Below are 27,822 nucleotides of genomic sequence, written 5' to 3' on the forward strand. Positions count from 1 at the left end.
GAGTTGCTAAAGAAATTTACATCCGCAGTCAAAACTTTAGGGAACGCGATGATGAACGGAAAACATTCATTTCACCGCCGTATTTACACGCAACGTGTAATAGATATATGAAGCCTTATTCTGAATGCACCAACTACACAGTGCGCCATTAAATCTCAAGCAGTGAGCACTGAATGTAGAGATATTAAATTTATTCGCCAAAGTCGCGTATCTTCGTCTTGTACACACTTCTCCTTCGAGTGCACGATGCGTAAGCGCCGTCTTTTTGCGGGTGCCTGGCGGGCTAGGCTGCGCACCGCAAGAGCTTCGTCAGAAACACTGTGCCGCAGGATTTTCGTGGCACCTGTATTTTCTGCATTACGATCCGAGAGATACCGAAATTCGCGGTGGTCTTCGCTGTTCGATTGCGAATGCCACAAGAATTGGTTCATTGATCGGAAATGATGATTTAAGAAGAGTTAAATAAGCGTGGTCTCAGCATAAAATCAAATTAAAAATAAGCATCATAATAAACGCAGTCAGCTTATTAGTGCATTTCTACAGTAACCCAATTTCCAAGCAAGCAGTGTTTTCCTTTCCGACATTATTCAAAGACATTCGTTTCTTGAGTCTGTGATGACCATTAAGTCTTCTCTCATAGCAATCTGTCTAAAATCGAAGTTCGTAGCGCTATTTTAGGCCGGGGTAAATCTTTCGTGGAGGTGTTCCGTCCTGTAACTTATTTAAGAACGCGAGCTCAACCCTTTTATCAGTGGTGCGTAACAGATTACAGCCGTTGCCGTCATATTTGCCGTGCTTCTTCGTTTGGGGGTTTTCGATAATAGAGAAAACTAGTTCAACATTCCAGAGTCATGCAGCTTAGGCCAAGGAATGTTTCTTTTTTCCCCGCGGAGTGTATTCCCACAGATGTCTCGCTGCATTTAACCCCGACGCGTAGTAGCAACCCGTTTTTGCTGTAAAAACAGTTTGCAAAGGTACAAACACTGTCAGCAGGCGCTACATTACGCATGTGCCAGTCGGTTCTTATGGTGTCCGTGTTGATGGCCGGGTGTGCCCGCACATTGAAATAATATGCGCCGGGCTGCAGCGGCGTCATTTAAATAGTAAATCGCGAGTGCAACGTCCCGCGAAGTCATCCATGTTGCATGAACTGTATAAAGCGGGATAGATCGGTGCGAATGACGCATTCGGACCGGGACTGGTGACTCTTGGAAGGCCGTAATAGATACCACCGTACACACGCGTGACCAAGAGTGCATTTGCTGGAGCGGTCTATAGTTCGACCTCAATCGCCTACTGGGCGCGTTGCATAATGCTCATCCGAATTCCAGATTGGCGGCGGGGGACAACTCAGAAGGGGGTGGAACAGTCGCTTCTTCTGCATATGATTCGCCGAATGCTCTTGACTGCACTGTCGCATCATAGGAAAGGGGCATGGCAGAGAAAATACGGGGATTTTGGCGAAGGCAGTTTTATTTTTTTTTTTCGTTTCAGCTTGAATACATTGTTTTTTTTTTCTGGTACTCTTTATCGGTGCCCGAAACTGCCGATTTAGGCACGCGTGTCTGAAAGGGCAAAAATAGCGTCGACTTATACTCGAGGCGAAAGGCGTGCAATCAACCTCCGCAGGGAGGAGAGCGGCTCGCTGCGAAGAAACAAGCCTCCAAGTTCGCGAATGAGACGCTTATTGACTTCGTCCTCCAACGACGCTCAATCGCACAGCATCACCCCGTCTCGAGACGCGCGCACAGGGTGACAGAGACAACATATAGGGCGGCACCGCGGGAGTAAGGTTTCCCGCCTCTCTGCTGTGATCCCTAAAGCGGTGAGCACAGAGGACGGGTCGCGAGAGAGGCATTCAACGCAAGGAACAGGGCCCTCCAATACGAAAGAGGGCATCCGGTTTGCACAAAGAGACAAATTTTCGAACCCGACCGCGGCGGCTGCGTTTTTATGGAGGAAAAACGCTAAGGCGCCCGTGTGCTGTGCGATGTCAGTGCACGTTAAAGGTCCCCAGGTGGTCGAAATTATTCCGAAGCCCTCCACTACGACACCTCTCTCATCCTTTCTTCTTTCACTCCCTCCTTTATCCCTTCCCTTGCGGCGCGGTTCAGGTGTCCAACGATATATGAGACAGATACTGCGCCATTTCCTTCCCCCCCAAAACCAATTATTATTATTATTATTATTATTATTATTATTATTATTATTATTATTATTATTATTATTATTATTATTATTATTATTATTATTATTATTCGGTTACTTCTCCACTGAACTTGAAATTGACTTTAGTACATTATACGCAAAGAGGGAAAACTAGTTAGAAAACAGAAAAAATTGCGCTTGTCTGGCTTAATTATAATCATTAATTAAATGCTGAAACATTGTTCCCTTTTGTATTGGAGGGACTTGAACGTGCCTGCGGCCAGAGGACCCAGTGTAAGTAGGCTCGTGTCGAAGTATGTAGTCGCAGACCCCGTGTAGGTGACCTGGACTCGGCCCTGGTACGAACGGATCTCGGATAGATCGCTGAACCAGACCAGGATGCGTATGCCCCTTGCTCTGCCTCGAAGGAGTCTTTCCCTGAACCCCGAGACCCCGGTTCCCCATTGTCGAGCGGCCGCGCAAAGGCAGTGGAGGCTAACCAGGATTCCCGCAAGCTTTTGCTTTTCCAAAAACGCCTATGCTGACAAGCATTTAATGCATCGGGCATGCAAGCTCAGGCGCAGCTTCCGTGGGGAACGAAGTCTGAAATTAAGCCTTGCTGCGCTGTGGTACAACCCTTGAGGCAACGGGTACGAGCCAAAGCAGCGTGTTTGACACTTGTGACACAGACACGAAGCCATGATGCACGACCGTGGGCCCCTGTCTGCACTGGACACGACTTCTTAAGTCAGTGTCATGTGGCAGCGACGCCCTCTCATAACGGATAATTCTTTTGATCCCCATTAACGAGTTATTTCGGGTCCCGAATGTTGCATACATCGTGGCCGCTCGAGTCACAATTTTTGGCCTTGCGTAACGATTGCGCCCTAAGTGGCTTCCTCCCCGGCTCCGGAGCGCTCTTGCTGGAGGAATACTGATGGGAGGTATTCACAAAACTGTGGCCTAATTTGACCGAGCCTATTGAACGGCCGCGGGGAGCGGGCCCGTCCGACGACACTAACCCCGTCCGCGGCTATTCTCTGCGCTGCCTCGTCGTGGCTAGAAGACAGTCCTCTCGGGAAATTGCTTCGGATCAGGCAGTGAGGAAGGCGGAATAGATCGCGTTCGGAGGTGGCCTCCGCAAGATGCCCTCCTTTTACTGTTTTTTTTTCTTCTCTGCCCGCTGTCGACGTGTGGCGCAGACATCTGGTATTCGCCGATAACACTGTTAGCTTCCTTGAATAAGCTGCCATCTCTCGCTAGGCTCTTGCTCTGCTTATTGGCGACGTGCGGCGATGGTTGCAGCCCCGGCGTGTGCGGTTTGCCGTTTTGTTTTGTTCCGTGCCTTTTTGTTTGCCTCTTTACGTCCGAGACAGCCGTGGCGGGGTCGCAGTGCTCTCGTTCTTCGTCTTCTCCTTTGTTAATTTTTTTTTTGCCCCCAGTCGGGAAAGTTTTGCACCGAGGTGGCCCTCTCTGGAATTGATTATTCTCCTCCGGAAATGTGCCGCCACAACTTGCGCGCTGCTAGTTCAGCCACCACGCGCCAGTTTTCCCGAAGGGACTTTCGTCACTCATTCCCGCTTTCGGGGTGCTCTGATCATCTTTCTCATGTGGACCTTCGGCATTAACGTCCTCAGAGGACGAACTACTTTCTTTCGACTCTGTACGTGTGCAGCCAATGTTTCTGTGAGTTCGTCAGAAGCGTGTTTGATGTTGGATGCTTGATAATTGCGGGTGAATATGGCAATGTATTGTATATGTGGAATTCGTTTATTGTGTTCCATCTAAGCTGTGGCATTTTAAAGCCTCGATCAATTACAAACAGCTTTTTCCCCGTCGTCTGTAGCCCTCTTGTGGAACTCACTGGCCTGAAGATCCAGTTTCATTTGACTGTTTCGGAAAATATCGGCAGATCTCGTGCTTCCGAAGAAAACATCGCATCCCGTACTTTTTTACAGAGCACGCTGGTAAAAATCTCAATATATCTCACCAAATCGCATAACAGGACATGTCATTCCAAGGCGCCCGCTGGCTGCTATCAGTGTGTACAAAACGAGCACAAGATTCGCCTTCATTATAGACCTCGATAAAGAATAATGATGTGTTTGCGTTACGTCTGTTTGTATAATTTTGTCTGAAGAGCGGTTCGTAGCGCTGCAAACGAGTTTATGCAGACTCGTGCGGTGAAATGAAAGCCTTTTCGACGAATTGCACATTTTGGCCGCGTGTCGTTCTAGTTTTAGGAACGGAAAAATACGAGCCGAACAAGCCGATATTGATCAGCCCTTCTTCTAGTTAGGGTGCAAGAGCCGACGGCGAAAGCGTCAAGAACAACGCCAAAAAGCCTTGAGGGCGTGGCGGTAGTGCGGTGATGTAGGCGGCGCAGCGTGTCTGCCTGCTCGCTTGTCTATCTTCGCTCGAGTTACGGAAGTTTGTTGCAAGAGGCACCGCCCACCTTGTTAGACATGGGGCTAATTGAGGTGCTGTTGACGTGCAGCGCCGTCAAATGTCGCGATTAGGGCTGCAGAGAGTCAATATCAAAGCATAAAGTATCGGAACATCCGCGTAGCATGGTAATCCTTCCGCTAATACCCGGGGAAGTACGTGGGAACGAATATCGGTAATCCCCGGCAGTGCCACGAGGTCCTGTTTTTTTTTCTTCGGCGTCTGCTTTGCTCTTTGCTGACTTGTTACAACCACGAGCAGGGTGTGTATTTTGGGTCACTTGGTGCCCGTACTCGAAGACGGCAGCAGCGTAGGGAACGGGACCAAAGTAGCGACAGACGAAGGCGCTCTGTCGCTTCTTCCTTTTCGCTCCGTTGCCGGCCTGCTTTCGAGGCTCAATTCCCGTTGCATAAATTGGCTTTGCTGCCCCCGCGAGCAGCGCTGACCAGCGCCCCCTATTTCTCTTGTCTCTGCGCAGTGGCCAATCCGCCTCCAGAGGCTCCTGCCAAGGATGCGCCCGAAGGAGAGGCCGAAGAGGAGGATGCTGGAGACCCTACCAGTAAGTCGGCGCGCGCTTCCCAGCCGCTGCGGCTCCTACCGGACCGTAAACAAGCGCAGTTGCCGCGCAGCCTTACGCCCCCAAGGTCGCGCCCTTTGGCAAACGGCTGCCACACGCGCGAACCTCGGCGAACGCGCTAATCAGGTCCTGGGCTTCGTCGTTAATCGTTCCCCGTGTCGGCGACGGTCGCTGCTGTCGTCGCCGTCCCGTCGGATGGGCAGACGACGTTCCCCCCCCCCCCCCCCCCCCTTTTATTCGCCGCCAGAGACGTGGGAAGAAGGCGGCACACAGCTGCCACTGGAAACGAAACGCCTTCGGCAAGCCTCTGCCTCCAAACTGTGCCACGAATCATCGCCGCTGTCGGAATCGGTCAGTGGTAAGCGGGATTTTACGCGCCAAATGAATACTATGGGCCACACGCAGTAGTGTAGGGCCGGGAGACAGTTTTCACCTTCTGAGGTTGTTTGATGCGCACTGAAATCTCGGCGGCGCATATGGACGTTTTCGGCAGGGTTTCGAACCCGCGTCGTTTTCGGCTCGGCTGCCGAACACCATTGCTACTGATCAGCAGTTGCGGGCAAAGTAACAAAATAGTGTCGTTAAAAGGAGGAAAGAAAAAAAAGAAAAAAGAAAAATCCAATAGCTTTATATGTGCAGGCTCGTGTTCAGATTTCGCAGCACGGCGATAAATGTTTAGGTGGCCTGTCAATGTTACTGACTTTTTACATGTGCTTGAAATTACTTGCTTGCTCCCGTAATGTGATGATCGACATGTGGCTTTTTTTTTTTTTAACGGAAACATTCGCGTGCAGTTCATAAATTTCTGGTGCCCAAAACAGTCGAGGCGGGGGAAGATAGCTTTTTTATTCCGCTCCATTTTTGGCGAGCTGTCTGAATGAAGAAGCATTGAGTTCCAGCGACATAAATGGGCCTCCCTCTTCGCGCGAAGGGCAACTAAGTTTTATATATATTCCTAATAAGAGAAGCACTTTTTTTCCTGAATATTTTCATCTCTGCCAGCGCATGAGACTAACGTGCACGTGTAGATCAGTCACTGTCGTGTGTGGAGGTAAAACAAAAAGCACGCCGACGTGTTAGGAGTTTGCAAGAAAGAAAGGAGCGGAATCAGGGCTTTGTGCTCTCACTGCGCGAAACAATGGGACCGGCTAGCATAGTGTCAGACGGAGCAGGCGAACGAGGAGTCTGTCCGGCCAGCGATGGAAATAAATGATCGCATTTATCGACTCGTCGCCCGCTCGGTATTTCTCGATGTCGCAGTAAAACGAAGGAAAAGGCAAAATGCCCCTAATTTCGAAGCCGGTCGTATTTCGGGCCCTGATCGACTCGGTGCGGTTGCATAGTCCCGTAACGCATCTGTGCTTCTGTTTCCTCGGCCAGTGCCGGCTTGTGCAAACGGGGCGGATTTAGCAACTTACGACACGCAGAGCTAGCTGGCTGACCGAGGCTGATAGCCCTCTATCACGGCTCATACCGCCAGATTGCGCGAGATTACTGGGACACGCCCGTGTATACGACATGGTGGCGTATATGCGCTTTGGAGACTCAGCCCACCGCGGCGCCCGACTCCTTTCTCTTGCGCTCGGACGCGTTAGAAGGTCCTGGTGAAACGAAGTCAGTGTGCGTGTGTGCGGGTTTACTTTTCTTTTTTATCATTTTTCTTTTTCGGAGCGAAGAAAGCGAAACTATACCTTTACCGAGAATGGAGACAGAGCAGTAAGCGGCGAGAACGACAAGCGACTTTTTCTCCCTCGCCCTCGCCGATATAAATGGCGCCTTGTGCACGCACACGGGCGGTCAGATATCAGCATAATTGCAGGCACGTGGAAAGGGCGCCAAAAGCGAGAGGCAGCTAGAACAGGCGATAACAATTACAGTGCGATGGGGCGCGCACTCGGGAGCGCGCTGAGAGACTTTATGGGCGCATCCGTGCGTGCGCGAGCGCTTTCATTATGCGCGTGTTGGGTTCGTACCTTGAGCAAATGAGCGGACATAACCCATTTAGTAGGGTGTATAGACGCATGCGCTCATTCACTGCGCACACACTGCGAGACACTCCTGCGCGCTGACAGTGCGGATCCTGTTTCGTAAACGTTCTCCGAAGACCGCGTCCGTTGACGGCTCGGAAAAGCTGCGCCTCTTTAATCGGCACCAATATTAATCGGAGACTGTTTTTCTCAAGGTTTTTTTTTCACTTTCTTTTGTCCTTTTTAAATGGCGTTGGAACAGACAGCGACCTCGAGGAAGTGAGCGATGTGTGCTGGCGTCTTAATACCTGTCGTTGCTGCAGCTAAACAAGTGTCACTGCAACCCACGCTGTAGATTATTTTATTTTCTTTTGAATGGCTGCGCATAAACAACTGTTTTACAGTTCAACGTCTTTGCCTCCATCTTTCCCACCCCGTAACAGTTCCTCCTTCCTCTAACTCCCTTCTCATGCGTGAATATAGCCAAGAAAGCTAATTCCTCGTTATCCTCTCTACCTGTCTTTATCTTGTTATCTCATATTCTAAAATACAGATAAAAATCATCCACTTAAGGGCACATGTATGGTAGGGAATGAACCTGCCAGTAAAAATTTAAGGAGATACAAATAAAACTTCGTGTAACTGGAAGGAATGAGGACAGTACAGGACTTCCCCTTGAAGCGCAGCCTTCTCTGCATACCTATGGTATGTCTCATTTTTACTCTCATAGTCTGTGGCTAATGTCTGTGTAAAGGCGGGTTATCACTGCGTGTGCCTGTGCGCATGTCTGTGTATGTACAGACGGCCCTTCCAATTTCTTTCAGCCGGTACATGCAAAGCTTAAAAACCTTTAGCATTATTAAAACCAAGCAGTGGCTTCAGTGAGCTAACATTTAGAGAGTTTTGGCACATTATTTTACTAGCTACTATTCGAATTCAGTGGCAATTTTATTCCCAACACGATACACGCGTTTTTTTAACCGTTTAGGCAGACGTTCCAAAATACTAAGGTAAGAATTTCGATTGTCTTCGCTTGTCGTTTAAAATATCATTAATTATCTACAGGAGGTATTCACTCACTCCCTCACTCGGGCCGCCGCGGTGGCTCAATGGTTACGTTGTTCGGCTGCTGACCCGAAAGACGCGGGTTCGATCGGCCGCGGCGGTCGAATTTCGACGGAGGAGAAATTCTAGAGGTCCGTGTGCTGTGCGATGTAAATGCACTTTAAAAAAACCCATTTGGTCGAAATTTCCGGAGCCCTTCACTACGGCGTCTCTCATAGCCTGAGTCGCTTTTGGACGTTAAACTTCCAGAAACCACTCAGTCAGTCAGTCCAGTCAGTCAGTGGCTTGCCCGGCACCGAAGACGTATTTATCTTCGGGAAAATAAGATTTAATATCTGTCCGCTGATATCTAGTCGATTCAAATTCGTGACGTCTTTACCCAAAAGATGGGTTACCACCGTCTTGAAGTGAATGGCGGTGTCACGTAGCCTCAGGGATCCGCACAGTAAAATCGCTGTCAGCGCACGCATTTTACGCGATAGCGTATACAGCTCGTTCGGCCGAAAAGCCGTCGGCGTAGTCGGCACCGCGTGTCGAAAATAATCGGTGGCTGCGTTAAAAAAAATCGTATCATGGTAATTTGTGGTTCTAGCGATTGACGTGGTAATTTGTGGTTCTAATGATTGATGATTTATTGCTGTGTGATAGACGATGACGAGTTGATGAAAACAGTGTAATTAACAGATTAATTAAAGACGTGAAAATCGGAAAATGGGGGTTTAAAGGTGTCAAAATGCTCAGAATGAAAACCCAATGCTTAATGAGGCTAATTAAAACTTAGACTGCGTAATTGATCAATTAATTAATTGCACAAATGAAACAAATGAAAAATGCGTTCAAAGGTGTCAAACTGCTAAGAATGGAAAGCCTAACCCATTAGCGCTATCGCATCATACCTTTAAGGCGGAGCTTTCCCATTTTTAGTTGCGAAACCGGCCGCTGACGGCGACACCTGTATTTACTTTTTTTTATCTCTTCTCTTCTAACTTATAAAAGCCCTGTTTTCGGCGTGAGTATCTCGCGTTGTGATTACAACGCGGTACCATGTCGATACAGGGCAACTTGTATTTGCTCGCCGTGTCCCTTTCAGTGAGTACACTACGCCTAATGTTAAAAAAGGGGGGGGGGGGGGGCTATCTTTGCATGCAAGGCAGTTTTTGACGCCTTGTGGAAGACTGCGGACTCTTCAAGGAACGGCGGTTGACCTCACGCCTCTTGCGTATGACCTGCAGTCTTCTTTACGCAGAACTTGTGGCGACGCATACCTATACCTTTACGAAGTGAGGTTCGCGTCACTTCTTGTGCGTTTTGGACGTCGTTATTCAAACATGCTGACATCTGTGACCATTCCCCGCGCAATATATATGCGGGCACCGCGAAAGGCTGGGTAACGTACTCGAGACTTGTGTAGCTATGCCATCCATGCGAATTCGACGCGCTCAAGTCACCGTCTCGAGCGAAGAAACGCACGGAAAATCGAGTCGACACCCTAGGTTAACGACACATGGTATAGCTCCCGCGGCGGCTTCCATTTCTTGGAGGTTTAAACGTATAACACGAGTGTGCACTCCACGGCGTCGTTACGGGCCCCGAGGAGGCGGTGCCGGGCGTTTCGCATCATCTTGAAGTGCGCTGTGCACGGCGGCACAACTTGATACGAACGTCAAAGCAGTGAAAGCACAGCGCGCCGGCCAGCAATAAAAGCAGCATAGACCAACGCCGGCGTCTCCGGGCGTTACGAGGGCCTCGGGCTTTCTGTTTTCTCTCCCGGGTTGGCTCCAAACGCCTTGTGCGCAGTATAGCTCTTATCAGTCCTGCGCCTAGTACGTGCCGTATTGCCACACGGCGCTCTGCGCCGTTCCCAACGCCCTCTATACGGTCCCCTCACGCATTGTCGCTCAGAATTGAAAGCCACTGCTATCGTCACCCAACTGCTCGGTCGGCCAGCCAGCCTTTGCCGTTCCACGTTTCTGCTTTCTTTCTCTTTCGCCCTCTCCCCATCCCGGCTCTCTCTCTCTCTCTCTCTCTCTCTCTCTTTCTCTCTCTCTCTCTCTCTCTCTCTCTCTCAACGTTTTCATCTCTTACCTTTTTAGTACACGATTTGTGCTCCCGAACTGCGCAAACGCGCTGTGGATCGACCTGAAGCATCTTATTCAGCTTCGCGCGAATGCGCGAATAAACAGCGGCCTGGCGGTCAGGCGCCATGTGTACACAGCGGCGGACAAAGGCAGAACGCATTCCCGGCCGAGGGATATTGAGAATCCGCTGCACCATTTACGCCTAGCGAGCGCGGCGTCCGAAAGTATAGAGTATACGAATGCGAAAGCTTCCTGCCGCCAACAGACCGCGCGTCGGTGCTATATTTTCATTTTATTTTTTTTCTTGAGGGGGGGAGGGGGCGTTGGCGACAATATAACCTTTTCGGTTCCTGGAAATAACACGCCGGTGTCAGCGCACGGTTTTCTGAGCATAGGTTTGCGCCTCGCTCCGTTCGTTCGTCGCCGCCTGTGCGACCACCTGCACTGATGTCTGCGGTTGTTTGTCCGTTCTCCGGCAAAGCGATCGAAAAGCATATTTCTCGGTGCCGGCCTTGATAACGGGGACTTTAAGGGGCTAAGGGCGCAGCGAAAGACTAGAAAGTGGGGAGTGGGAATGAAAAATCGCTTTCCCTTTCTTTCCAACCTTTCCTTTTGCTGTTCTTCCCACGCTTCTTTGGCGAGTGCCGATGTCACTAATCACAACCAGATATCTAACGAACCAAGGGAGATTTTGCGCAGCTAGCTAATTTTGGTTAACTGTTCGTCAGCACCGATCCGGAAGAGTTCACTGTCTATACCTCCGAACGTTCCGCCTTCGTTTCCGCAACTTAATTGCTTACATTAAATTAACGAAACTGGCGCATGACACTGCTTATAAATATCCCGGCGCTCATATAAACAGTGCCCTCGTGTCACTTGCGGATGATCTTGCTACATTGTTGACAACGCTGATCGCACCTCGGGGTAACCGGCGTCGAAACTTTTCTTAACTTTTCGTGTATGAAACACTAATTCGTCCAAAGCTTCTAATATGCGTCAGCGATATGGGACACATTTGAAGCGGCTCTGACACCCCAGAGCGCGTTTAAAATCTACCACCAGGTTTCATATCTTCCCCGACTATTCTCGGACCGGCGGCGTCGCATTAGTAAAATTGACCCTTGACCTTCGACACTTGGTAATTTGAAGAAAAATCTCCCGTATCTCCCTTAATATTTTCCTCCTAATCTTTTTAACGTGACCTCATATCGTTATCATTCTTGTTATTCATGTTGTCTGCACCAGTAAAGAAGCTCTTCCCGTTAGCCGAGGCTGCAGCCCCAATGGCCAGTTTTGCGGTTTTTATTTTATATTGTACCCGATCGCTACTACTTTCAAAGACCCAAGAGAAAGCTCTTGGGTCTTTGAAAGTAGTATCCTAACAAATTTAAAGCACCTAACGTTATTAGGTGCTCCATGCTAGACGCGCGAATTAGCCACGCTTGATCTCTTAAAAACACGGTATGAAAACACAGTAAGTACATTTCCGTCATTTATTCGATAGTTATTCGAGTTCTACACCTGACCGCAGTGGTGGCCTAGTCATTTCAGCATCCGCCTCGCATGCGGGAGGTGCGGGGTTCGATCCCCAGTGCCGCCGGGTACCCACCGGTGATGCAACGGGTACAAATTTTCCCCTGGCTTAGTGCTGGGCTTATTGGGAGTGAAATGCTTGGGAAATGGGTTTTTTCGACCCCACCTTGAGTAGACGATAAACATCTAGTGCCTTGGCGCTCTTTGGACAAAGCTGCCATTGCGCCATAAAAATTCATTATCGCCATCATCTGTTGTACACCTAAAATTGAGTAACCTCGCTATTGCAGGAATTCAGATTAATCCAGACCACGTAGGGTTCCTTAATGTGCGCCCAAATTTCAGCCAGTGAGGGTAGGTTTTAATTTCGCATCGATATACGCGGTCTTGATTGCTAAAAATCGAGCCTACATGACCTCGCGATCGTATAGAGAAAGCATTATCCGCCTACTCATCGCGGCAAATATTGCCCTTTACCTCAAGGAGCCTGCCACTGTTTTCTGTACCACTCTCTGCTTTTTCGGTTCCCTGTTCAATGCTACGCTAGCAGGCATGCACGTGCTGAACACTGGCGGCCCAGCTGTGTTTTAGCAACATACAATGCGCTCGCGCAAACGAGCTAGCAGACATTGGCAGCAAACAAAGCCTGAAGAAATGTGAAGATTAAGCAGTCGTCCCCCCCCCCCCCCCCCCCCCTCTTTTTCTGGTTGTCTTTCTTCTTAACTTTCTTATTTCTAGGCAGAGTAAACAGGAGCTTTTGTCGGTTTAAACGAGTACTCTCGCGATGAATGCCCATCCGCATCGTACGAACAGAGTAATTCTCTGTGAACAGGAGTCTGGGTCTAAGTTTCACGCGACAGAAACATGAAGAAACAAAGTGATTCGCTCGTGGTCGCACTTTTTCAGCTAGCCTTCTTGGGCAAACGGATTTTGCTCGTGCCATTGCTTTGGCGACGGCAAACAGCCTTGGGACGAACGGCTGCGCAGTTAACGCTACAACGGACAAGCCTGTTCATCGCTGCGAAGGGCTTGCAAAACTTTTGAGATAAGTGGCTCGCTCTATCTTGGACCGCCCGGCAATGGCAGGCGCTTTGTGGTGCCCTGTGGACCGGGCAGGATTACGAGTCTGCGCTCTTACGCGCTCTGGACGGACTGGGGGGTGGCGCGATTGCACTGAGGGCGTCACCTTTAAGAATGCAGCGACCCAGTGATTTGGAGAATAGATCATTCGGATCGGCCCGTAAGGATTGCCAGACTCAGCGGCTAGTCGTTTTCGTGTGGTTTGTTTTGGAGATCGGATAAGTTTTCCACATGCCCACAAGTGATAGCGCTTGAGCCGCGACCACAGCAGGTTTGCCAGACATTGAGTTCCAACCCTCAGTCCGCGTGATTAAGTACCAGTGCCGCCCTTTTCATGTCCGGTTCCTTTGCGAGGGCTTTTTTTTTTTGCTAATAGCACATGAATAACTTCCCTCCTTATTATCCCACCTAACTGGCCAGTTGGTATAACAGAAAAAAAGATAAAGCGGACAGCATGAATTTTTTTCCCCTTTGTCCCCCCCCCCCCCATCTCTTGAAATAAATCTGCTGCAAACGCCAAAGAGGGAAAGAGGAAAATACGCTTTGTGACGCAGCGCTTTTTCGAGAGTTCCTTGCTCCCACTGCAGATGCCTAGCGTGGCACGCCCAAGCAAACACAGTCACAAAGATCCATTTGTGTTGCACCAACATTTGAAGGTCTAAAACTAAACACAAATGCCGCTAAATATTGCCTTTGTTTCTTCTCGCTTTCTAAATTTTATCGCGTAAGATATCCCGAACGGGGACACAAGAGGCCCTCGATTCTCGGCGGGTAGTAACGTCTGGAAATTGGGGCTGCAGGAACGGGCCAGCATTGAGGACGTGGCCCTTCTCCCTGTGTAGTGCGCGCCGCTTCCTTACAGTAGTGTACGTAATGAATTGAAAAAGTGAAAATCTTCTAAATCGATTCACTGAGATTAAAGATCCCAGGTGGTCGAAATTATTCCGGAGCCCTCCACTACGGCACCTCCTTCTTCCTTTCTTCTTTCACTCCCTCCCTTATCCCTTCCCTAACGGCGCGGTTCAGGTGTCCAACGATATATGAGACAGATACTGCGCCATTTCCTTTCCCCAAAAAACCAATTATTATTATTATTATTACCAAGCCGCTCCCAGCGAAGGTAAAAAGGGAAAACGCGCACCTGCACTGGCTAGCTAGAGAGAGCATAGTGCATTTGTGTGGCGAGCACTCAATCAAGCATAAGCGTGTTTTAGCAGAAATGATCACAAAGGGCATAGCGTCAATCGATCAGAGTGTACATGAAAACCGCAACGCGGCGTAACAGTTTACCACGCAAAAACTCGTGTCTGGGTAGAGGTGCGGCTCTATCTGGAAGGATGAGTGTCCAACTGCGCCGGGGGGGGGGGGGGTGGGGGGGCGGGCGTGGGGGGCGTGGGGGGGATTATGACCGGTACACTGAAGGGGACCGCCGACAACAATGTCCTTGATGGATATTGACATCTGACGTATTGACGTATTAAAGTGCGCCTCCTTCGCCCTTCTTGAAACGGCGATGCTAAGGTCGCTTTCTTGCCGATTCTTCGGGACTCCATTCGGAGTACCACCATAGGTTGTGGCTGGAGAGGCAGAGCAGCGGCCATCGGCATATCAGAGGGCGATGGCATCTAGTAAAAGGGAACTCACGTGCGATCGTTTAACTCTTTCATGCTGTCGTGTTCGGCTTGCAAGCACAACGAAGATGAGGCAGGCGCTGGTGTTAGACGTCCTGCTGGCAGCCGGCATCCTGCAGCCGCCTTGCCATGGCCCCCAATGTCCCGCTGGCCATCAACGGTGGTCGTGATGCCTCTGTAGTGCACGATGCGGCGTGAGGGCGTTTGCGGCACTGCTTCAACGACGCCCAGGCCAGGTGATAGCCGCCCAGCAGAAGTACACACGTTGGTGCCTACGGCAGGACCGAGGTTAGCGATCCGGACGGCAGGCGGCAGCAGGTGCGCAAAGTCTTCCTCGTCTTCTCTGATGCGCAGCAAGCCAGATGGTAGTAGCGCAGCAAGTGTGTCACCAGGCTCTGCCCCAAAAGCGAGAGCTCCAGCTGCAGCGTGGACCAGATCTTGTAGTAGGTGCGAGAGTTCTTCCGCTTCTTCTGCGACGAGGAGGTCAGGTGGTGCATGCTTGTTTGGTGTATCAAGCGCAGGTTCTTTCGCAGGATGTGTGGGTCCAGCGGCAGCGAGGAGAGACGACGTCAACACGGGCTTATCACCACCATTACAATTTCCGTGCGAAACGACCGCCACTACGTGCTGCGTGCGGATGGTGGTGGCGTTGTGGCCCGCGTTGACTACACACCCCCTCCAGCTCTCCATGCTGACCAGATTGTTTTTCTCCATCATCAGAGATGGGCGCTTGGCTCTGGTTCGGTAAAGCAAGAAGGCTGTAGTCGTGCGCGAAAACGCCTCGGCGCGCCGGGACCTGTATGCAGCACTGAATGTTCTCCAGTACACCGGTGACAAAGGGAACGCCTGGCGCCGTTGCATGGGGAGCGCATGGCTCTTCGAAGAGTAGCCGCTCGCTTTTTCTCGGGAACCGCACGTAGAGATCAAGGAATGGCTTGATGGGGATCGTTGCTGTTGCAGTTCAAAGTTGCAGGGGCGGCTTTGTGCCATCATAACAGGAGGCACAACCGCAGCGTCCAGTAAACCGGGAACTCTCACCCTGGAAGGGGGCATCCTGAACTCGCCTGGCGTCGGCGCTGCCCTCTCCGAAGCTCGTTGTCGCCGCCGCGTTGTGGTAGACTGAGACGCAGCGTGAGGCGATCTGTATCGGTTTCGTCGAGCTGCGAAGTAGCGGAGACGCAAGCCTTGCCACTCGAAGGCGTTTCGCTGCAGGCAGGGTGTGGGACAAGCAGCGAACGTGATTCGAGGAAGCCGCGTGATGATGATGATGTCCTCAGGCTTAATGGCACGGTGCGTGAGGATGGAACGAGACCCCTTCCTTATTTTCTTCGTCGAGATCAGCTGAAATTGTGCCAATATGGCGATGCTTCGCTCTGTGCGAGCTGGCAAGCCCTTCATTTATTCACCTGATTGCGATTTCTCGCAGTGCTTTTGGGCTGTTGTGTTTTTGTCATTCAGCACGGATAAGAGTTGCAGCCGTACCGAGCGAGACTCTTTTTGGGTCGCTTTTTAGGGAATTCCTACCCATGGTTTTGTCTCTGTCATTCCGCTTTCGTTTATTTTCTTTTTCTCTCTTCCTCCTTTCTGCGCGTTGATCAACGTTATAGAGACCGTAACATTGCCTCAACTAACGGAAACCTACGACTGAGGCTGTTCTGACTAATGCGACTTCTGTTATAGGCACTAGTTTCTCTGCCAGTTCATTTTGTGTGTCCGTTCGCTTTTTCCTTTTTTTCTGAAAGGACGATTCTCTTTATGTTTCATAGCTCTCTTCCCCACAGTGCACGGTAGCAAACCGATTTCTTCGCCTGGTTAACCTCCCTGCGTTTCCCTGTCAATCCCCTCCTTCAACGCTAACATGACAGTAATTTCATTTTTTTTTTACGGTTGGAATTTTACTAACGCGACACAAGGAATATGTTGTGCACTGAAGCGTAACGAAACGTTGCTCGGAGAGAGGGGATTATTTCTAGAAAGGCACAGAGGGATCCAGAGGGACCTGAGGGATCATTACGTGGCCTACTACTCTCCGCTGGTTTACAACCACGCTCAGAGCTACAAATTAAGTTGCCTTTGTTTTGAAGCTAGCGACTCTGCCCTAAGAAAGCTCTGGCTCCACATTCTCAGAGCAGTTTCAGTGTCCCCCCCCCCCCCCACCTCAACCCTTTCCTCTGAAAAAAAAAAAAGTGGGCGAAGTAGTTCGTGTTCATAACATGAAGTCAAAGTGTATGCATTCGCATAGGTGTAGCTATATTTGCCCATTCACGAACAGTTGCGCACAGGATAGGTTTCGATAACCATTTGTTCAGAGCTGCGCCACAGCAGCCGTGTTACCAACTGACGCACCGTCTCTGTACCCAAATATCCTTTTGATAAGCTGGCACATAGCGCTTGATCTCGCAGCTCGCCTGCGAAGCTTTTCGCGTCAGAACATGCTGGTGAGCTCCTGCTGTAACCCGCTTAACCACACTAATGCAGAAAGGTACCTATACTCTCACGCCCGTACTTCGAGGGAAAAATTCTGCGTCCGCAGCTCAGAGCTTAACACGGTAACAGTGAAGACAACCCGTTTTTTTTCTGCAAATGTATTTATATAATTTGGTCTAGGTTGTCATGACAGTGAGGAAAATATAACATAAGGCGTCACCGTACTAAGTCTGTATGCAGCTTGCAACTGCGTATTGGAAATTCCGCACTAATGTGCTCTTATATCTCCAGCTGCGACCATAAGAAGACATCGCATCTTTGTGGTTGGCACAAATCACAAACCTGTTCTTTCGTCTTTTTTTTTTTGTGCATTTCACTTCTCCTGCGGATCGACCATGTGCTCCTTGCCGTTGCTACAGCATAATTGGTGACGACTCAGAAAGGGGGGAAAAATAACAAGGGAAGAGACGTGTGGGCGGAAAAGTTTGTGTTCGATAATGCAGCGAGCGACAATAAAAAAAAGGAATGCCTTCGCTTGGCGTCGTTCGAGACCGTTCGCGGCATGCGCGAAAAATGGCCTTCCGTTATGGCGCCGCCCAATAAAATGCAAATCATTCGCCCGACGCGCCATCCGGCGGCGTCATTCGTAAAGCAGCTGGGTCGCGGGCCACATTGGGCGCAGAGAAGAACTGTCTCGTCCTCATTTCTCGACTGTTTATGCTTATCTTTTTATTCCTTCTGTGACCGGCTGTCTCACTTTTCTTTCCATTGTCTACCCGCAGTTTAGGATGGAAAGGCTGCTCCCGTCGGGAATACACTCGCGAGGACGACTCGGGCTGACGTTTTGCGCCGCAGACGCGCTCACGCTGGCTACAACGTCGTCGCGCCTCTCAGAAACATTTCGAACCAAATGCGAAAGAAAAAAAAAATATTGTCGCGAATCTCTTCCAGGAAGAGAATGGGGTCAAGAAGCTTCGCGCTGTTCGCAAAAAAGCAACAAAAAAACATAAGCCTGCGCATATGCGTTGCGCAAAGCCTGTTTGTGATTCGAAATTCGAAGGCTTCAGGTGGATTACCATCTCAAGTTTTTGCAGACCTGACCCAGCGGATTGAGAGCTCTGCTTCTGAGCAAGAAGTCGCTAGGTCGCGTCTCAGCCGCTATGTTAACATTTCGGTTTGGAAGAAGATGCGGAAAGGTCCTTGTACTCATATCCAGGTGCTCACTCCAGAGTGTTTGTAATGGTCGAGTCGATCCGGAGCCCTATGCAATGGTGCCCCTCATCATCCATGGTTTCGTTATTCAGCTTAGTTTCCTAATACACGCGCTTTATCCGCCAAAATTGCCCAGGCAGGTACGGAGTTACGGACTACGTTCCTTGAACGCTATTAAGTTCTAGCGTACTAAGCTTTTAGCTGCACGTCGTAAGAAACTGCCTTGAGCATAAACCGTTCCATGAGTTGGAACTGAGCTCCCAGGGTGTAACTAAAGGCGAAAGCGGCGTGTGATTTTATTGTCCCTGATCAATATTCCCCATAATGTGCTAGGTGCCAGGCACTCTAGATCACATAACTTGAGCCTGTCCGGAGGACCTGGACTTAGTGGAGCTCCGAACGTATGTGCGATGGGAAGCCCTACTGCTAGATCCAGCACAGAGACCCAACTCCGGGCCGTGGAGCAGGCTCTCAAGGACTCCCGGCCACCTAGCACTGACTCAAGGCCACCCACTCCGGTTCCACAAGATGACGAAATAAATGTTTATATTCTTCTTCCTGGCGTGACATCGGACACCGGAATCCGTCAGACAGTGCGCGCTCAGGCAAACAGATATTGAATGAAGGGCGCCTGAGAAAACTCGACGAAATGAGATAGGCAGTTAAAGTATTTAAGTACTTGTACAGAAAGACCATTGATTGAAAGTGGCAGAAAAGGACTATAAAACTAACGAGTAAGTATGAAGGAAACTAGAACGAAGAAATTAAGAGTTTCATACTGCGGGTAAAGAAGGCAGATGACAAGAGGTGGACTGATTCAACCTAAAACAAAAACTGACTATGGATCTGTAAAGAAAATGGAAAAGTCAAATCAGGAATGAATCGTTCTATGAGAATCGCTTTATGAGTTCAAGTGTGAAGGCATAGTCGCTGTGCAATGCGCTATTTTAGCCGTGATGTGCAGCAACATGAAGATGAAGCACTTCTCTGATAGAGTAGTCTTTCGTCCACAGATTTTCCAAGCGCCTTATGTGCTCAGGGGGTTGCAGCGGGCTTAAAACGGGAAACAAACTGCACCTATCCCAACAGAAACTTCCGTTCGGTGGCTTTCTGTCGTACCTCGCCAGAGCCCAAAGCGAAAAATCCGTGTGCTTGGACGTTCTTCATGGGGTGGTCGCATGCCAGAAACTGTGTACCATTTCTAGATTGCGAAAGTTCACAGTGCTGAAGGAAGAGAAACTCGTGGAAAGTCACTGTATCCAAAGCGTAGCACACATTAACAAATTCCCGACTAACAAGGTTATCCTTTCACGGCGCTGCTGTTACACCGTAATATACGCGGTGTAATAACAGCGCCGAGAAAGGCGCAAAGTATGTGTGCCCACGCACCATTGCATTCACGACCACAGGAACGTCTTTGCCGCATCAGCTTTTCCTTTCTTTTCCTTCTGCTCTGCAGCCGCCGGTGGGTAGCTTTTTTTTCTTCTTTATATTTTTCTTTCTTTATTATCGCGGAAGCTGGCCGGAATTGTGCCCACGGGGCTCGGTTTCTTACCTGCGTCATCAGGAGCACCTGTTCTGGCGTGCAGGCTGCGAAGACGCAGCGCAAAAGTTCACGGCTAGCTGCATGGCTGCGGCGTCTTTCTTTAGCTGTCCGGAACACGACGGCTATAACTACAGAGGAGTCGCTTGGGAGATGCGCCTGGAGCTTGAAACACTACGAGGCTTGGCACGGCAGGCGCTGGTTTCGATATATCGGCGCAAACCGTGCTCTAGGCGCCCTGCGCTGTCTCAGGCGCCGATGTTTGAAAGAGCGAATAATTTGCGAAGTGTTCCGTCGCTACCACAAGCCAGTGGCGCGTGTTAGCGTGATTTAGCGTCCTCTTTCTCTCCCTGTCTTTCCCGTACACCACTGGTTGCGTTTTAAGAATGAGGGCATTAAAAAAACTAAGCTAAACCCGCGGGCTATTTTTACTTGTTTTGATTTGAACTTTATTGCGCATTTTTTTAGGGTCAGAACTGACGGCCAAGAATGTAGACTTGCGTATTTTTAGTGCTTTCTTGTCAGCTAGCATGCATGCTGCAACGTTGAGATGCGTTTTGGAGAAACTATATTATTATGTGTGCACGTGCCCGCAACGCGTGAGAATCGCAGTTGTCACAGGTCACTCTTTCATGCCTGTACAAAGGGCTTTTGTCAGAAGAGGTCACTTTAGGCCCCTATAGCCACAACCATGATGTGCATGATAAAGGCTGCGGTTGACTTTCTGCGCACAAGCCGTCCGGACTTGCGTCTCTGAGCAGCGTCTTTAAGTAAGAGTGCCCGTACTTAGTTGGGGTTTTAATAGCGGAGATAAATACGTGTCCCCCCATTTAATCGCGACCGACACAGTTCAAAGCCGCTGGACCCCACCCCGTGGACGCGTGCGCTACCGAGCGCACGCGGACCACGGCGGGCCTTGCTCTGAGGGAATCAAGGAACGACACACTGGCTGACACAAACAAGGCATTTATTGCTACAACAATAATGCCAGCTTGCAACAAAACACGCTATGGAATCGAGATTGTCCGACTCACCAGCAAGGTTACGAGCGAATGTTCGCCCACGCTAGGGCAATCCGGGATACTCCTAGGCCGGACGGGACGAGATACGGGAGCAAGTCTCCCCGCCACTTCCTCGCCCCGCTGGCGAAGAGCGGAGCCGCGTGCGAAACGTCCGCTCGCGCAGACGATCCCACTAAGCTACAGTGACAGAGCGCTCTCCCGAGCGTGCAGCAACAACACCCTCTGTCGTGCTCGCGTCGTCCTCTCTTGTTAGTTACATTATCATAGAGAGTCACGTGGCGCGCCCCGCATCACGGGAAAGCCAAGAAAGGGGACAGCGAGGCCATCCCCACAACTTGAACCAGAACTAAACTCTCTGAAAACCGAACACTACTGGTAAAGAAAAGTGCGCTGTGGAGCAGTTCTCGAATCCGTGACCACTGCCAGGCTTGTTCGCTTCGCAAGTAACCGTCTCGTTGCATACGCGTTAGGTAGGAAGGCGGATTTCCTGTGGTGAAACTTCCTCCGCGTTGCGAAGCAAGTTACCCAAGTTCCTTTGGGTATTGTCTGGCCCACATATTATCCACTTGCTTCGGGTTGTCGGTTAATTCAATTTGATGCTCCCATCTTCTATAACCCTCTCGTTAGCCAGGTTGACGTTGGGTGCTTTATAGCTTGGTGGTGACCCCGGCTTCGAGCCACCGAACAAGAACAACCTTTTTTTCTTCGGCTACTAAGTCTGGTTTCGAGAAAGCGATTTGGGCGTCTTTCTAGCCGCGTGGCTGCATGCCCGTGGAAGGCAATTAAGCCCGCGGTGAAACTTTGGTTTTAAATTAAACATTTTGGTTGGAGATTTGCCTGTGAGGTATACTCGACTTTACGTCCAAGCCCACAAGGGCGGGATTTGAAGGCGCAGGCTCCTTCGACAAGCCATGCAACCCTAGCAAGCCGAGCACCAGGCTGGGGCAAAGCTTGTACCCATTTTGAGGAAACCAGTGGGTAACCAGCCGGCAGCGGGAATCGAACCCACCACCTTCCGAAGCCGATGCGGGTGCTCTAGCACCAGGCCGCAGTCTGTCAATTGTCATAGTTGGCTTCCAGAAGTTGGGCAGATACAATGTCGTAGTTGGACAAATACATGACCGCCATTGAGCTGTTAATACTGAGAAGTCCTGTACTAAATATTCAACAAGGGCTATACGTTAACGCTGTGACATTAAATGTCTTGTTTTTTGTATAGCGAGTGAACGGATTCACTGGAATGCACTAATAATTTTGCCATGTAGCTGTCACCGGCGTCTCCGCAGTACTGGTCAGCTTGTATACTTTTCTTAATTCATTTTCGTCGACTTGTTTCTTTTTTTTCGGTGGCCCTCTTCAATCATTTGTTATTCTCATTGACGTTTGCTGCCTTTGAGAATTTTTCTCTGTGTGGTCCGTTATGTTCCGTGTTGTATATTGCATCCTTTGATGTGTTATGATGTGTGTGACTCTCCGCTGAGCTCAGTCGTTAAGGAGTTAGGCTCCCGTGAGCCCGAGTTCGCGGTTTAGATCCTGGCAGCGTCGGGTATGCGTTTAGATGGACGCTCAACGCAAGAACATCCATAAACTGAGATTTCGACGAACATTAAATGACGCGAGGTGGTCGAAACTAGTCCGGAGACTTCTACTATGGCGCGCCAGATAGTTGGCTGAGTTGTTTCGGAGCATAAAAAAATTCATCAAATTCATCAAAAGTTTTTGTATGGTTCGAGCGTAGACAGACCTCTTTATAGCTGTCGTTAAATGTAGACAAGCCAGACCGTAGCAAACACTTTTTTTTTTTGTCTATCGAACACATCGCCTCTCGCCTCGAAGCGGACACTGAACCCTTTGTCCTGTATACGCCTGCACTGCATTCGTGCCAGCGCACTGGAGCAGCCGCCCTCCATCGCTTCTCTAATGAGAGCTGCTGGCGCAGGACCGCATATAATTGAGAACCAGCAGTGCAGCTTGTGCGAGCGTGCGCTGCTTGTGCCCTCTGGCGGCAGTGTGCGGCATTACCTGTTCCGGTGAGTGCGCAGACAAAAGCCCGCTCCAACCATGGTTAGCACTGAAAAAGGCGCTTTTTTTTTTACTTCGATTAAGAAAACTACCTTTGAGATGGGACACGCGACATACTCGCGCTCGAGCATTGGGAGAGAAAGCGTAGCTTTGCATTCTTCGTACGAGAGACGGCTGTTTATCAGCGCCAGACTTTTTGTTGTGCCAGCAGCCGAGCAAAACATTTACTTACGAGGAGAGAGAAAAAAAAAATGGGAGAAGCATCAAGCTGAGGTAAACGGCAGCCTTCGCGCAATCTCGTACTCGATCGCCGCTGCGGGGAACTGCCGACAGCGCAGAACGCGCACGCGATTTCCCTTTTATCCGACTGTACTCCTCCTCCGTTCCGTTTTCGAAAAGCGATGGCGCTTGTGGGTATTTTTAAGTGCTTTTCTGTCTCCAAAAAATAAAAGCTTTTAGGTAGAAATATTTTTGCGCCTCAAATCTAAACTTTGGCGTACGAATTGCAGGGGTGTTTTTGCATCCCGCTACCCGACCTCTGGCATATCGGCGCTTACACCGGCGGTGTACACTTGATATGGGCAAGTCTGGTTGCGTGTGTGTGGCACGAATGTAGTTCCTCATTATATCGTGTCTGCATTTTAGCGCGCGCCTCTCTAATACGATAATGTATGTTTGTAGCGTGTCCAAGAAGGGGGGTTGTTTGCAAGGCGCTGCGTCCATACAAAGCATGGCAGTGGGCCTTCATTTTGACGCCCCATGATTGATTACATTGTGGCTGCGCTGACTGCTGTATTATTAAGGCGAAAGCCTTTAATGGCTCATGCTCGCGTCCGTCCGTCCGTTACGCTCTTCAACTCGATAAGAAAAAAAAATCTTCGTGCACGATGGGATTCGAACCATCATCGCCTTAAGTTCCGCAGCCGAGCGTGCTAACGTCTACGCTACTTCCTGCCAACGCATGTACAGTTCTCCTTGTGTAGTACGCTGGAGAGTGTTTGCGGAAAGGAGTCGAATCAGACGGATGCCTCCAAAACGCCCTCCAGTGTCTCCAGCATTTAATATTCAGAAACAATTTTGTACTTAATTAACATCTTAACCACACATCAGTGACACAAGCAGCAACACCGCGCTAAAGGCTTTCGCCTCACCGCACTTTAGGTCAACAAAGTGCCTTCCTGAATTTTTGCAGCGTTACAGTATTGTGACATTTCAGTATTGACCCTCATTCAAACACCGACATGTAACCGTAGGGTTATATTCCACAATATCATGATGTCACTGTACTCGCAGCAATAATACACTGTAATGCTTTATTCACAATGTCTTTTGCACTTAAAATCGGTTCCTTACCCGCCACGGTGGCTCAGTTGAGCATTGGGCTGCTGAGCCCGCACTCTAAACACACATTAGCCTATCTGGGAGTAAAAATGGAGTATGGTGACCTCTAGCGTACTCCCATTTAGGGTCAGGGTATGCTGCCCTAGTCCTGAGGTAGGTTTCGACCACTAAATATGCGTAATGCTCACTCTTGGCAACGGAGGCATATTCCCGCTGCAAACCATAGTAACCTGATGTAGTTAGCAATTGGAAGAGGCTTTTAAACGCGGCACCGGAGGTCCCGAGGTTAGCAAACAGAGGAGATTGAAACCACGGTAAAGATCTTCGTAACTGATAAAACTTCTCATGTTTTGAAACGGGAATTTGTTTCCGTTAGCAACTTTAAACATTGTGTTTTCATGCAGCCCATATGGGCTAATTTTTGTTTGAGTACAAGGTCAAGGGGGCGAATCCCGGCTGCGGTGGCTCTATTTCGACGGGCGCGAAATGTAAAGAATCACCCGTGTCCTGTGGGCTGTCAATGCACGTGAAAGGACCGCAGGTGGTCGAAATTATTCCGGGCCGCTCCACAACGGCGCCCCTGATAGCCCACGCGCCGTTCTGGGACATTAAGCCCCACTTATGCTAACTGAACGGTTCCTGATTGGCCGGCGTTTTTTTTTTTTTTCATATACATGCTCAGGCCTAAGCATTATTTGGCGAAAGTTTTAGAAAGTCTGATAGCGTTATTTCTGAGGGGCCCCTGGTCCGCAGCTCCCGGTGTGGAGCGCAGGGCCGCCTCTGCCCGTTCGGTCAGCTGTCGCCCTGGAGTTGACCTGCGTCGAAACAAGAGCAGGTACAGTCAGGACGAAATGAAACGCGAACGCGCATATGTCGCACTTTTCTACTAGAAAACTAGAAAAATAGAAAAAAATACTAAAAAATAAAACCGGTGCATTAATATGTACTTCTGTGGACCCTTTACCCAGAGGCATGAATCAGGCTAGTTGTATACTACAGCTGAAAGCACACGGGTGAAATAATTTGTTTTGTTCACAAGTGATGTTCGCGTTTCATTCCGGCCTGACTACACAGACCACGCACCGGCCGGGGCATGCGTGGATGGCTCAGGAGCATCGAGATCATGACGAATTCTTAACTTGATCTGCGCAGGGCTGAATGTTATGAAACAAAAATGTTGTCGGCCGCCCACCTTCGAATCCATAAGCAGCTTTTCTCAACCGTTCACTACATGCAACTACATGCAGCTGTGCCTACTTCCACCGTCTCAGGCAGTCTTACGCCAGCGTCTGGGGGGGGGGGGGGGGGGGGGGACAAGTCGTCACTGCTGCCGCGGCCTCTCAAAGTGATGGTGCCGCTGTGCGCGGGCCTTTTCACTTTATCGTCTGTCACTGTGACAGTTCGAGCATTTGCTACTTCGGATTTTCGCTCCGGGCGCCTGAGGATCCGCTCCAAAAAGGTCCTTCTTCCCTTCTTTCCAATCTTCCGCACGGTGTAACCCAATAGAGTGCCGTGTGCAGGCAAATGCACTTTTAGAGTGCGCCGGCGAGCGACTTTGGCCTGGCCGCTGTCCTTCGGCCAGCTGTCCCTCCCCAAGTTCCACCGCGGTTTCGAATCGCGTTCGAAGTTCCTTGACAAGCAAATCGGCTTGGCGCCTTGTTGTTGGCGCAACCGTCACGTTGGTTTTTGCGCAAGGCGCCCAGACGGGTCCAGGTTTTTGGGGGGTTTCTGCTCGCTTTTTCTTTTTCTCTATTCGCCTCGTTGCCCCCGGCAGGAGGGGGGGGGGGCGGGGGGGGGGGGGGGGGTATCGGCGTGGCCCATCGTCCGCCACTTGAGGCGCGCACAAGGCCGCGAGAATCGAATTCCCTCAAAGGACGCAATCGGAGGCGGTCCCGCAGATTAAGAATGCCCCCGGAGGAGGAGCTGTTTTCCCAGGGCCCGGCAAACGAAGTCATCTAAGCCAAGCCCCCCATCCGCCTTCATTAAACGACGCCAGCGTCCGTGACACGCGCATCGCCGTTTTTCTTCCCGTCCAGCGCCGCCTTCTGTTCGTTTTCTTATTTTTTTTTTATTCTCCCGCTTTCCCGGCGGTGGCGACCGTGATCTTCTCGCCCCATCTCTGGCTGCTGGAGAAAGCGCCCAGGGCGGCGGCGGCGGGAAGTTTGGCCGTCTAATTTGCATGCTGCAATTAGTCTCTTTGCGCACGAAAACACTTAATCTACGAGGGCTGCGCCCGGGGGCTGTTGACTCGCGGGGACCTGTGGGAGGGGGGGCGTGCCTGCTCATGTGCGCGCAGTAATTGGCGCGCCTTGTAATCTCCACCTTGATTGCGATGATCTGATCCTGGCGCGCGCAGCAGGAACCCGCCTAGGCTGCTTCCAAAAAGTAGGAAAAAGAGAAGGTCCGGTGACGGCGGCTGCAGCTATGGGCCGGGTCCATCGTGGCCCTCTCCTGTGACACCGCGGTGTCGTGTACTTCTTCCTCGTGATGACTAGCAGAACAGAAACCAAAGGTGCTGCAGCGTTTATCCTGCGTCACGTTTAGCGAATGTGCTGCTGTGCCTTTGTTCCACATGCAGGACCAGAACGCAACTGGTGTTCTGCCATTGCTGAGGCAGCAACACGGCAACGCCCTACCCACGTATAGTAAGGACAATTTAAATCTCCAACTCCCCTTCCATATCAAATACTATGCCCTGCGAAAATATCAATATTGTTTTCGTTCATGCCCTCAAAGCTGTATCAAGTGATCATCGGGCAAAATGCATTTACCAGCATGTATATAAAACCGAAGCCCAAGTGCCATCTCTCAGAGGTGCAGGAGGTCAGCTGTGAGACCAATAACTGCAGAAGTTAGCCCCCACTGTCAACACAACCGGAAATTTCAACGGCCCTGCTTCTACATAAACAGGAAAGAGAATGATTCTGAACTTTGCTGTTGATGTGATGTATGCGCAGGTATGTCTGCGCAGTTTTATCGTTATTAGGAGTTCGGAAATTACCTTAATTCTAATTATACAGCAATTAAGTTTTTGGTGTTAAATCTACCAGCATTCCTGCACTGTCAGAATTGACATTCTACCGACACTTTCATTGCCCTACATTGCAGGGTTAAATTCACTTACAATCCTTTCCATGGCGCAGAAGACAAAGGGAGCGTAAAAGAATTCCCGAGCGTTTCTTTTGAACACTATGACGTGGATTCCAGGGAATATTTGGATCGCCATGACCAACTAGCCCTCACGTTCCTCTTCGCTGCCTGCCAGTACTTAAACAGCTCAAAACCTGACCCTGTGTGGTGCATGCGTCATGGTAGCGCGTGGCGGGTCACCGTGTTCGCATTTTTGGTGAAGGGTGATCACTGCTGTGGAAACCGCTGTCTGATTAATTTACACCGCATAACTACCGCTGCCTTCAGTATCCCTACATATGTGCCAACACAGATTTGCATTCATTAATGAAGAGTTTTGCCCGTGCTTCGTATTCCGATTGCAGTCTCGATTTCATGCACTGTAGTTTGCCATTCGAACGCCGGGGCAAATTTGGCGTTTTAATAGTTTATCGATCCCGGAACGGCGTTCATTCTCACAAATACAGCCTGTTTTTAACCTTTTCGCACTTGCACAGACGGTCCATAAGGCAGGACTGACCGCGCAGCCAGTACCAGACTTCAGATGCCTGACTCAAACTCGCAACTTTACAGCGTAGGTCTGGTGCAGTTGATGGACTGTT

General features: G+C 50.0%; 1 protein-coding gene across 11 annotated transcripts in view; it reads left to right on the forward strand.

The window, feature by feature from the left end:
* The window catches only part of LOC144113214 (dual specificity calcium/calmodulin-dependent 3',5'-cyclic nucleotide phosphodiesterase 1A-like), a 533,169-nt gene that overhangs the window by 459,433 nt on the left and 45,914 nt on the right, over positions 1-27,822 (forward strand). For all 11 annotated transcript variants that reach the window (XM_077646184.1, XM_077646185.1, XM_077646189.1 and 8 more), the window contains one exon: positions 5,072-5,152. In XM_077646184.1, coding sequence (XP_077502310.1) covers positions 5,072-5,152 — 81 coding nt within the window. The remainder of the gene's footprint in view (positions 1-5,071; positions 5,153-27,822) is intronic.

The sequence above is a fragment of the Amblyomma americanum genome, chromosome 1 (assembly GCF_052857255.1).
Source record: "Amblyomma americanum isolate KBUSLIRL-KWMA chromosome 1, ASM5285725v1, whole genome shotgun sequence".
Taxonomy (NCBI): domain Eukaryota; kingdom Metazoa; phylum Arthropoda; class Arachnida; order Ixodida; family Ixodidae; genus Amblyomma; species Amblyomma americanum.